Source organism: Ochotona curzoniae, unplaced genomic scaffold (genome assembly GCF_017591425.1).
Source record: "Ochotona curzoniae isolate NIBS_2020 unplaced genomic scaffold, NIBS_Ocur_1.0 contig_2364, whole genome shotgun sequence".
In the NCBI taxonomy this organism is placed as follows: domain Eukaryota; kingdom Metazoa; phylum Chordata; class Mammalia; order Lagomorpha; family Ochotonidae; genus Ochotona; species Ochotona curzoniae.
In genome coordinates, this window is record NW_024465434.1 from 380880 (window position 1) to 393742 (window position 12863).

Sequence of the window (12863 nt, forward strand, 5' to 3'; positions counted from 1 at the left end):
CAAACAGGGCCAGTGTTTTGAGAGTTTCAAGGGGAAATTATTAGGCATTTACTTTGGGCTGGCCCTCTCCTGGATGTTACAGCCATTTGGAGAGTGAATCAGAGGATGGAAGATCTTGATCTCCCTCTGTCCTTCCCTTCCTCTGTTACTGTTTCAAATAAATAAATACATAAATAAATAAATAAATAAATCGATCTTTTTAAAAAAGTTCCTTACACAGTTTGTAACCAAATATAGTAAGGCTCCTTACAAGGATTTTTTTGATAGATGGATGCAGACACGACTATTGTGAGAATTCCACACATGACTGAACATGAATGACCATGTTATCAAGTAGCTTCAGTACGGTTGGTCAGCTCTAGCTTCTACTTCTATGGCCAAACTGCAACCAGTGGGGCTCATTACGCGTAAATCAACAAGAATTTCCCGGAAAGCAGCAGAGCATTCTGAATCTTGCAGAGGCTACCCCGCTAAGCTCTCAACAGTCCCTCCTGCTCCGTTCTACACTAGTCATCTTGCCTTCCTCAGGAATGAGATGTGCAGGCACAGAAAAAGGGGAGGTGCTAGGAGGGAGGAAGGCAGGGAGAAAACATTGATATTCTCTGTGTAAACAGAGCATTTTCCACATAGAAATTTCAACCCAAAACCTGTGAGAACAATTTGTAACAGAAACACCATTAATGTCTAGCTGTTTTGAGTCTTCAAAATAAATCTTAATCTGAGTTAAGGGCTTGGAATTTATGCGGGTAAAACTCAAGACATTTTTTGCTCATGACACTTGGAGACAGGAATCCATGAGTCTTAGGTTTGTGATCTAATGAATTAATCTTACTTTCAAAGAAACTCATCTATTTACGTATTTGAAAGGCACAGTGAGATAGCGTATCTCCCTCTGCTGGTTCACACCCAAAATGCCTAAAGGGCTGTAGCTGAGTCAGGGTCAAAGCCAGGAACCATAAATGCAACCTGTGTCACCCCTGTGGGTATCTGGAACAGCTCAGTTACTTGCACTGTAACTGTTGCCTCCCAGAACCTGCATTAGCAGGGAGCTGGAGTCGAACCAGAGCTATGAATAGAATCCACATACTCTACTATGGAAAGAGCATGTTAGCCACTAGGAGTTCAGTTTATATTGGCACTGAAATAGCTCAGGTATTGGAGAAAATCCAAATTAATCCATCTTTCAGTCAACAAATTATTAACAGAACATCCTGAGCACAGTCCACAAGTACTTAGTTATACCTCTTTTTAAGACTTGGAGCTTAATCCCACTCCACCCCCTCCCCTACTCCCCATGTCTGTGTGCTGAATCTAGCAATCTATTTCTAAAGAACAGGGCTGTGGTAGAGGGGGTGATACTGTAACTTTAGAAGCCAGGCCCTAAAAGGCACTGTGGCCTTCCTTCATCTTGCTTTCATTCTTGGATCAGTTGTTCCAGAGGTAGTCAACTGCCACGTGTGAGAAGACTCAGGAACTTCATATGGTGAGCACAAGCCAGGTGGGTAAGTCATGTCAGAAACAGACACTTTTTAGCTCCCATCAAGACTTCAGTCTGCAGCCCTGGATAACCTTTTGACCACAACCGTAAGTGAAATACTGAGTCAACACAACTTGGCTGAGCTACTCTTGGATTCCTCAGAAACTGTGAGATAGAGATGATGGACTGTTTTACATTTCCAACTATGAGGCCCATTTGCTATATAGCGTTAGATAACTAAGACATAAACCAGAATTCTCACATACCTTGTAATATTGTGAAATTCTTGATCAGCTGCCCATGCTTGGAGTCTACTAGCTTCATTTCTTCCATAATCACTGATAAGTTGGCCACTTCCGTGTCTAACCTCGACCTCATCATATCTTGCTGCATCCTGAGAGAAACGGAATCCAAACGAATGTTGGCCAGTGTGTTATTCAGGGAGGTCAGGTCGTCCGTGTGTTTGGTTAGGGTATCCGTGCAAGTGGTCCTGACTTCATTGAGGTTGCTGGTCAGTGTCCGCAGGTGGTGGGCTGTGTAACTGATGTTGCTAATGATGTTCACGATATCTGTCTCAAAGAGCTGGAAGCGTTCCTCCAGCTGGCTGAACTTCAGGGATGTTCTGTTCTCTGCATCCTTGTGTAAGTCCTGAAGATCTTTCAGGTTCTGCTCATTGGCTTGGGAGATGGTCGTGATGTTGTCCATCTGACCTGTGAAGGAGTTGAGCTGGCTGTTCATATCCTCCAGGGTGTCATTATTGGCTTTGGCCAAGGCGGAGTTGTTAGCAGCCAGAGTCTGCAAACTCTGTACTTTCTCCTTTAGCCAATCAGTGTCTTTCTTGGCCTGCAGGAAAACCTGCTGCAGATTTTGGAAGTCGTTCTTGATTCTCTGGATGGCCTGGCTCGTGTCATCCACAGAGCGCTGCAGGTTGGTGATGAGGTTCCTCTGCTGCACCTGGGTCAGGTTCAAGTTGTTGAGGTTCATGATGACTACATTATGAGAATACATTTGGTTCTGCAGGTTGCCCTGGAGCACACTGGTATCTTGCTGCAGATTGGTGACATAACCATTATATGCCTGGAGGGTTTTGTTCACAGTGGTGATGAGGAAAGAATTATTCTCCAAAGTTTCTTTTAGTAGACTCTGCCTGTCTACCAGCGCATCCCCACTTGCCTGTAACTTCTCTAATGTGTCTTTGTTCTTGCTGGTTTTTTCTGTAATCTCTCGAAGCTGCTGACGAAGATCCAGAATGTCTGATCTAAAGGTGGACAGTTCAGAGTTGGTGCTGATAGCTTTCTGCCCAGTTTGGTCCCCTAGAATAGGAAATGGTTTGTATTTAGAATGGTGGTAAGGAGATGTGTTTAGGTAAGGCCAAAGGAGCCCGAGAGTTGTTAGTTGGCACATGCTGTCATCTGGATATGGCACTGAGGCAGATACAGACTTTTCTGCATTAGATACAGAAATCTAGCTAGTAAAGCTAGGTCCTGGGGAATCAGAAAAAGTGCTAGGTCCTGGGACTAATCCACTTGGGTGTGAACTTCTCTCAAAGAGGATGGGGGAATTCTGAATTCTAAAATACCACCTAGGGCATTCTTAGAAGAAAATACCTTTTAAATTCACCAAAATTCATTTAAAAAAAAAAAAGATGAAAACAAAAGTCAAGGAATAGAATCAGCAAGAATCCTTGATTTCATAAATTAGTTCCTATAGTTCTTCTGTACATTTTAAAATAGTTCAATGAGGAATTTAACAAACATTTTATACAACACGTCTTTTAATAAAAGGTATTTGGTTCCTGTCCAGATTGTCTGTCAGATGTTATTTAGCACACAGTAACACTTCCAATTGGTCCTTAACTTTGAAACACTTCCAATTGGTCCACAACTCTTTAAATCATTAGGGAAGACTCAAAACAGCACAAAGCAGTCTTTCTGGGTGAGTGGGAGTTCGCATCATTCCAAGAGACTGCAGTCTCTGGTACAAAGTGGAGCTGGTGGTCCCCTCCACCTGATGGACCCCCATGCTTAGGGTTACCTAATTTTTTCAGGTCGCTTTCCACTGCTGTGAGCTTGTCATCATAGGTCTGGCGAGATGTCTCCATGCCTCCTGTGACATTGTCCATTTTCTCTACCACTAAGGTTTGAAAAACAATACGTTAATGCACTTGCTTGTTCAGGTTTGTTTTTTTTCAATATCTAGGCAAGAGATTATTACTAAATAAAGGCAACAATTTAAAAATAGTATAATTGGAAGATGAGGAAAAAGTGATTTGTTACCTGTTACAAAACCCAATGGTATCATTTTTTTGGTTGTGATTTTTTTTGTTGTTGTTCTTATGATGCTGTCACTTCTTGGATGTTTCAGAAGTTGGAACTGATTTTCTTTTTATTGAGCTAAAGTTTCCCTCAATCTGCATAATTTCCAATCTTAGTTTCCATAGATGGAACCAGAGGACATTTACAAAGTATCGCCATTCATCATCCCACTAACATCCCTAGCACAAGAGACTCCCAGGGATTCCACTGGCAAAGAAGGTCTGACTCGAATCTATACCTTGCAGAAGAAATGAAAGGCAAGAAAAGGTGCTTGCTACTGTTGGACAGCATTCCACACGGGCACCTAAACATGTGCTTTTACTTTAGTGTCAAGTGAATGTGTAGTTTATCAATTCCCAGGCAGCTGCCTAAATGGCATTTCTAAAGAATGATTTATGAAGATCGTTTTTAAAAAAACATTTTTCTTGATTGTGTATGACAGAAAGTGAGTGATGCTATGCTCAATAAAGCTTTGGTTTTTTGTTGTTCTGAGTAGCCAGTAATTCCTTATGATAGTGAATTCAGGTCTATAGGTGTGATTGTTTGTTTTGTGAGCTCATATTCTGATTTTTAAAGAATATACATTTGTTTTATTTGGAAGGCAGAGTTACACAAAGAAAGTCAGAAAGCAAGGGAGATGTCTTCCATCCACTGGTTCACTCTCCAAATGGTCACAATGGCTGAGGTTGAGTAAATTTGGAACCAAGGAGCCAGGAACCTCTTTTCAGTTCTGCCATGTGGGTGCTGTGGCCCAGAGACCTGAACCATTTTCTGCTGCTTTCCCTGGTGAATTAGCAGGGAGCTAGATCAGAGGTGGAGTAGCCAGGACTTGAACTAGCAGCCATATGGGATGCCACTATTGCAGGCAGCAGCTTAACCCACGCTGCCACAGCACTGTCCCGCCGCCCCCCCCAAATTTACACTTGTAAAATATCTAAGCCAAAGATATTTCCCATAAAGTGACTATATGAGATCAAACTGCTACCCTCTGGAGATCATTTGTTCTGTCTTCTTCATATCAGTAAGATTTTGAAAAGAACTAAAAAAAAATCTTTTTTAGCATCAATATGCTTTGTATATTAACTGTGAGCTAATAGGTTCCATTTATACAAATTCATTAAATGTTCTACCTACACATGGTTATACAAGATTCTCCTCAAGATTCTCTTGTCCAGAAAAAGAAGCAGGTTCCCATGTGTCTGTAACCCAAAGTGAGCTGCTCTGTAGACTCTGGCACTGCCCCGGGCAGAGCTCAGTCTGCCCTCTGTAACGAGACACTGCCCCCGTCTCTATCATAGTCTCTCTTTCACCCAAGCCTCTCCAAGCTCTACGAGCTCTCTTCTCCATAGAGATGCTCTTCCCTGGCCTCCTCACCCAGCCAAGTCCTACTTGCCCTTCAAGACTCAGCTTGTCCCAGCTTGGGAAAGCCTTTGCTGAAGGGCACCTGGCATGAAGCTCTTCCTCCTCCAGGACTCACTGCACTCTGCTGTCCTGGCTTGTTTCTGGGATTGGAACAGGTGCTCTTTGGCGTACTTACTGGTTGACTGTCCACACTCATCACAAACTGACAACCCCTTGAGTCAAAATGCATGCAATATTCGTACTAAGTTGGCCCCTTGTGACCGTCATGTTGACCACAGCCTAGCATCATGGGAGAGAACTGGATCATATCTTATTAGTCCAGGCAAAAGAACACAGTTGAAAATGTGAGGCATGGTCTTTACTGAATGCGCACTGCTTTGTACCACCAAGAGGCTGAGAGGTTACATTAGGAATCATCTGCGTTCGGTTTTATCTTCAGCTTGCAGAGCAGTGTGTAGTGTTTGGTAGGTGCTCAATGAATATGAAATTGTGCCATCTATTTAAACAAGCGAGAGTTTGTGCAGGGGTTCCCGGGGTGTGCAAAGATCTGGCTGAGTTATGGGTCTCATTCACAAACTGACAGCTCATCTCACCCAGGGAGGCCTTCGCACTGGCACCAAGTATGACATTTCATGGGGGGGGGGGTAATTGTTGTTTTTTCACAATTATTACACAGACACAGAAGTATAGTTACAGTAATCTATACCTTAGAGCTGTCTGATGGGCACGCACTCTCCTAAAGCCCTGGATACTCTCAAGAACAAAATGTTTCATATGCGTTTTAGCAACGCTACACTTTTTAAATATAAAATATGGAATGTTTACAAGTTTGAGTTCAGTTTTGATCCTCAAATCAAAACACATGCCTTGGTCTGTCCTCAAACCACACGAAGGATCTGAAGTCCTGCCCTTCTTTCCTGGAAGCCAAAGAATCCTCTAAATATGCTGACGATCATTTTCTATGCTCTCTAATTTTTCTTCCATTTTAGTTTTGAAAAGCACAGAACCACTGTGGACAGTTAATTCAGACTGGTTTAGAGTAAGAGGAATACAAACACACCATACACAAAAAATTTTAAGACCTGTAAACTTTTCTGTGCAACCAGGAAACTATTTGTCCAAGCCACAAGTGCTAATGAACTTGTTCACATGCATTGGGGCTTAAAAAACAGGATGCTGATATAAAGCCACAAACCTTAGAACTGCAATGCTGGCAGCTTACTGGTGCATAAAAATACTTGAATGAGATTCAGGGCTAACACTTTCTGCAAGAGTATACAGCATTTGTGTTGTTGAGTATTTTGGATTTTTTAGCACAAACTCTCAGGAATGTAGAGCTGTCCTGTCTGATGCCACAAAGGCCCAGTTTAAGGACGGACTTGTTTATACATCATTCTTATATGAGGAAAACAAACAGGAGGAACAAAAGGGTTACTAGCAGTCTGGTTTCACATGCTCACCCTTCCTGCCCCCAACAGGGAATTGCTTCTTCACATACATTTTTCTCAGCACACAGTTGTTTTAGGTATTGTCCCTGGAGCTGCTCCTTTCCAATACTCAAAGCACAATTCCCTGACAATAAGCTCTTCTATGAAAGTGGCCTGATGTCCTCCTGTAGCCCGGCTCAATACCCTCCTTTTCACTGGTCTTGATTCTCTCGGTCTTTAAGATACGCGGCAATCCTTGCCATCTGATTGTATGAAGCTAGCCCTGTGATTTGATTCCAGAGCACAACAGCTGCACCTTTACTGAAATAGTGGCAGCACCTACTGTGTCTATGATGGACAATCACAGTAAGAACATATATGCTTTGCTGTACCTCAACTCATCTTCACAACTCCTATTATGCATGTGAAGAAACTGGGCTCAGAGATGTCCACTAACTTGGTCACATGGCTGGTAAACCATTTCAGTGCTGCATCAGCAGGGAGATTTAACTCCATGTTGCCTTTCATTTAGCATTTCCCCTGTCTAAATCAAATGTCCCTTTAAAATTTAAAAAGCCCAGAGGGGAAGGATTCTGTCTTCTTTAAAACTTTTTATCACCAGATGTTTACTAAAGAGGAGAAGAGAGGGGAGGAGAGGGAAAAGGGGAGAGAAGAGAAAGGGAGTGAAGGGGAGGAGGATGGTGGGGTGAGAAGAGGGAAGGTGAAGGGAAGGGGTGAGAAGACATGAGAGGGAGAGAGGAAGAAAAGGGAGGGGAGGGGAGAGCAAAGTTGGGGAGGGAAGAGGGCTGGATGGGAGGAAAGAGAAGGGGAAGAGGATGCTCCATCAAATGCCAGGGCAGAGGAGGTACCTGGCTGTAGCTAAGAGCATGCTTTCTGCTTCAAATCCTCCCGGTCCCAGCCACCTTCCCCTCCCAGACCCTGAGTGAGTGACTCAGTGAGTCTCTGGCCTGTTCAGCAAATTCTCTAGAAGGAACTTCACGATGTGCTAACTTTGCATCTGTGGCCATGAGAGAAAAGAAGTCAAGAACATTTTTGAGGAAAACAGGATAGAGTTGCCTTTGCTAATTCTGATCAATGATGGATTTTGATTTTATTTTCTTTCAACTTCAGAGAAATACCTTATTGTGTATCTTTCATCGAGTATTCTTCATCCCTCCCACCCTTTTAGTAGGAGAGGGTTTCTTCAGACATCAAAGGAGGATGTGCGAAAGCAGAACTGGGTCTTATCTTTTTGCCTCTTACAATACTGGGTCACCAGAATCTTATCAGTAAGAAATGGGAACCAGGGCACACATAAAGAGAAAGGACATCTGGAAAATGTCAGCATTTTAGCTCATTAAGTTCTTGTTGGAAACCCAAAGTGCTTGTTGCATTATCCTCCCTCTGTCAGCAGAGGCCTGAGGGATGAGGGCACAAAGGAAGGAAAAGAGGCGCCACTGTGTTGTCACCCTTAACTCAGGAGATGATGCCCCCTGAACAAGCCAAGTGATTTCTAGGACTTTAGGATTTTAGGGAGGGCTTTGAGAGGGAGCAGTTCGCTGCTTGCATGGGCTTATGCACCCCCTTAGCATCTATTGTTAACCTTTGTATAGGAATCAGCCCCAATCATTCTGTCCCATCCATGACCCATGTATCCATCCCATTCAGTCATCCAGTAAACTTTCCTGGCACCTGCCTGAGCTGCATGAGGTTAGGTACCAGTAGGAGGTATAATGAATGAAAAATAGTCTTTACAGAAACTTCTCATTTGGGTGGTGAGAAATGAAGTTACTGGCTTCCATGACATTACAGCATGATAAGGCTAAGAGTCAAGAGAGAACTCTATGTAAACACACAGTGGGGAGTTCAAAGTCAACTTTCAGGGGTTCCACGCAGGACATGGTATCTAAGCGAAACCTCAAGGGCCTAAGGAGCCGTTTCAGTGCAGAGCAGGGAACAGACGCCTGGAAATGGATCAGCACATGTGAGGTCACAGTGGAAAGGATTTCCTAATGGGCAGAAATGGAAAAATTACCTGTTCTCCAAGCAAACAAACCAACCAAACAAAACCACCTCCCTTGGTTTTCTTCTGAGAGCATAAAATTTTAGGCCTTATTTCTTAGTAGAGGGTTAAAAAGTACCACTACCACCTCTCAGTAACACATGTGTCCCTAAGGGAACTTACTAAATATCTGCTTGATTTCAAACTTCTCTTTCATCTCAGTTTGCCAGGAACTCTGAGGAGTAATTATAGAATTATCTAGTAAAGGAAAAGAGCCTATGTGATTTGCCTGGAGCACAGAGACTCTCTTTTCTCTCATCTCTCACTTGGTGCCCACCCACCTCTCCGCCCACCCTCCCTGGGACTCCATACTCATCATCATTCACTTTGTTCACTGCTGCTGCTGCTAAAAACCCAAGGCACTCCAGGTTACATTCACTCATAACAAAGGGATAAAATGACCTGATAATTTGCCAGGTTTCCATTGCCCAAATCCATCAGCATCATCTATGATGCACCTGATTTTCCATAGACATAACTGAGGAATGAGACTAAAAAGCCTCAGCTATATTGCATACATGTTTATACAGCTATACATGTTTTACCATTCTAATGGTTAGAGCTGTGGTTAGGGACTTCATAGCCATAGTATGGGAAGGCTTCTATTTTATCCTCTCTCCTCATCCCAACCACCTTGAAAAGCAGCAAATGTGAATGTCATGTCACAGATCAGAACCTCCAAAAAAAAGTTCTTACCAAGGGGCCAGAGCTACACCAAGAACTTTGCATGATGCCCACTCTCTAGCAAGCACTGCCTAAACATCTGTAATTATGAATGGTAGAAGGATCAAGACATAGGTGTGTATTTATGTGTGTGTATACAAACAAATATATACACAATGAATAGAATTGAATTATCTGGTTCTGAAGCCCCTCTCATGCAAACCCACTGGGAAAGAGGTGGAAGGCATCACAGGTTGGAGGGTCCGAGCCTCCTCCTGGGCCAGGGGCCTGGGTTAGGGAACAGAGGAGTGAGCCTGTGGGAATTCCCCTCTGGTGATGTCTGTTCTCAGGGAAGGCTACTGAGGGGAGCAATGAAGATCTGCAGATGCCACATCTGCACATAGGATGTTGACAGGAGGGCTCCAGGACTGTTTTCTAGAAAAGCTGGCTTATGGAGTTTGTGATTCACAATCATAACCCCTTCCACCTGTGTGCTCTGGGAGGGGTGAAAGGACAGAGGAATCTGTCATCTGTGAGTCCCATGATTCCCACAGAAACTTCCCTCTCTTCTGAGCCAGACATAGGTAGCACAACAGGGTATAAAGAGGAGCTGAAGTGGTGAGGCTTGCTCTATGCCTTTCTACGGGCACAGTGTCACTGAGCTGAGCCAACAATAGTAACCTCAGGAAATGTGCTGAAGAGGAAAGAAAGGAATGGGGTGACCAGTCCCTGGGGGAAGTTGGTCGTATCTCCAGACAGCTTATGTGTTGCTTATCCTGTGTCAGTAGTTTCCCTGTGTGCCGACTCCAGGCTTCCAGAGAGTCTCTCGGTGATAAGCTGTTGGAGGTGGGGAGGATAGAGGAAGAGGGAGTAGCTGGAAACAGGCAGGAAAAAGAAACACAGAGGGGGAAAAAAGATCTTCATAACTCACAGAGAACCATTGTTATTGTTGAAATGAGTCGAAAGGAATGACTGTTTCTTCCTTTCCTATGGCACAGTTACAAGCAGCTCAGGAAACAGATAGGAGCTCAGGATGTGGCTAAGTTTACACCTGAGTTGCATCAATAAGATACAGTTCTGCATGCAAAAACAACTGCAGATGGAAAATATCTGGGAAGGGCACAATGGGCTAAGCTTCTGCTTTTGATGCCAGCATCCCACATCCAAGTGCTAGTTTGGGTCCCTGCTAATGAACCTTGAAAAGAAACAGATGATGGTCCAAGTGCTTGGGCCTCCGCCTTTCATGTGGGAGACTTAGGCACACTTCCAGGCTGCTGGCTTAGGCCTAGTCCAGCCCTGGCTGCTACAATCATTTGGAGACTAGACCAGTAGATTGGAGATCACTCTCAGTGTCTGTTCCTCTCGTTCTGTCATTCTTCATTTCAATAAATACATCTTTAAAAATAGAAAATATTGGGGAACAATTTGTATTCAGACATGTCTAGTCTTTTATACTTTGTCATTCGTTATTGTAATAAGTACAATATAACAATGATTTACATGGCATTTATAATGTGTTAGATATTATAGTTAATCTAGAGTTGATTTAAAGTATATGGGTGGGGATATGAATACCACACCATTTTATTTATGACATTTGAATATCCATGGATTTTGGTAGCCTATGATGTCTTGGAACCAATATCCCTCAGACCTTGAGAGAAGACTGTACTTTCAACTTGCAGAGATGATTTTATTTTCATGTTTAAGTTAATGAAGCAAAACTCAGTACTCGGGAGGAAAACAGAAGCAGTACTCACCTTTATATCCCAAAATGGCCACTGTGATTGTTAGCAAGGCGCACAGAATGTACAACAATATGATAGAAAACTTGAGTGCCCAGTTATTTTTACATTTGGTGCATTGTGTTCCTTCCTGGATACCTGTAAGAGAAGTCAGATTTTAGCAATAGCAAGCAGAAACAAAAGTATCTTTGCAAATTTGTGTTCTAATACTATAAAAAGATTAATTCTTGTGTAGAGGTATTTTAAAGCTAAAATACCAGTTTATCAGCATAAATACTTTAAATCCTATTACTTTATGATTGAATTTAACAGGATATAAACACTGCTCATAGCTATCAGAATGTTTATATTTTTACTTTTCATGATACAGTCCCATAAGCTCAGAGATTTCCTTTTCTGCCTTCCCCATTTATCCCACTCCCTGTTCTCTATATTATTAAATAGTTTAGTCGTTCAACAACAGTCACAAGTCCATCACTCTGCTATTTAAAGGTATCCTGACAATGTAGGTATGGACAATGGTAGACAGTCCAGCATCCTATTGTCAGGATATATTTAACAGTTTCATTGGGAGTCTATCTTTTATTCAGAAGTAGAGATGCATATTGCATTATATCTTCTTGGTATGCTAGTCTCCCTTATACAGTTCCTCTAGATGAACAGTTTTAAATCAAATTTCATTTTATAAATAAATTAACCATTTTGTTTTTATTCTACTATATTATTATTATCACCATCACCAATTTATGATACAGTTCTATAGGCCCTGGGATTTCCCTTATATCTTCCCCAAATCCCTTCCCCTCCACTGAGTTCCCCAGATTATAACTAGTGTATAGTTCTTCATAAAGAGTCATATGTCTGTCATTGTGGGCATGAACAATGGCAGAGAGTCCAGCATCTTATTGTCAGGATATAGTTATAACAGTTTCATGGGGAGTCCATCTTTGATCTGGAAGTAGAGATGCATACTGCATTGTATCCTCACATCTGGATATGAAAGTCTCTATTATACAGTTATTACACATCTCCTTAAATGAAAAGCTACAAAACAAAATCAATAAAAGGGATTAAAATAGAAAGTAAAAATACCATGAAGTTAAATAACATGCTATTCAATGACTAATGTGTCACTGAAGAAATGAAAAAGAAAATCCAGAACCTTCTTGAAGAAAATGATGCTGCTGTATGATCTATGATTCAGTGAAGAATTTGAGAAAGTATTGAAGAGATGAAACAAAAAAAAATATCAAAATCCATGAGCTATAGTTTGTGTTGATATTTATTGGTGAGATATGTCTCCTGTAGGCAACAAACATGTTTCAGTAAACATCTGTATATAGCAAATTTAAAAAAAAAACTGAAATAGACTTAGAATTAGATATTATTGGTCCAACAGCAAACCACAGTCAACTCCTAAGACCTGTGACCTATCCCTTAATAGTAATGTGTCGGAACTGGTTCCAAGTGGCTTATGAGAGCCAGTTGTTCACTTTGTAGAATTACTGGGAACTGGTTTGTTAAGCTGTTGGTAGCTTGGAATCAGCCCTGGAGGGAGATTTTACATTATGGAACTTGGCAGACACAGCAAGTTAGGATTACTCACAGCACAACAGTTTACCAGTGGGCCATGGGTTGGGATGGACCAGAATCTATTACACAAGACACAGGGAATCTTACACACCACAGGAATACAGAAAATGGGTACTGATCCTTATTGAAATCATCCCAGTGACTTGAATGAAAATTAGATAATAGAAAAAACAGACACCTCTGATGGCTGGAGGTATATTTTTACAGCTTACCTTTTTG

At 42.0% G+C, this 12863-nt stretch overlaps 1 protein-coding gene across 1 annotated transcript in view; it reads right to left on the reverse strand.

Annotated features, from left to right (window-relative positions):
* COLEC12 (collectin subfamily member 12) overlaps window positions 1-12863 on the reverse strand; it is a 177857-nt gene that overhangs the window by 20585 nt on the left and 144409 nt on the right. Inside the window, exons 3-5 of the mRNA XM_040974023.1 lie at window positions 11067-11189; window positions 3512-3610; window positions 1744-2790 (exon numbers count right to left, since the gene is read on the reverse strand). Of these exons, the coding sequence (XP_040829957.1) occupies window positions 1744-2790; window positions 3512-3610; window positions 11067-11189 (1269 nt within the window). The remainder of the gene's footprint in view (window positions 1-1743; window positions 2791-3511; window positions 3611-11066; window positions 11190-12863) is intronic.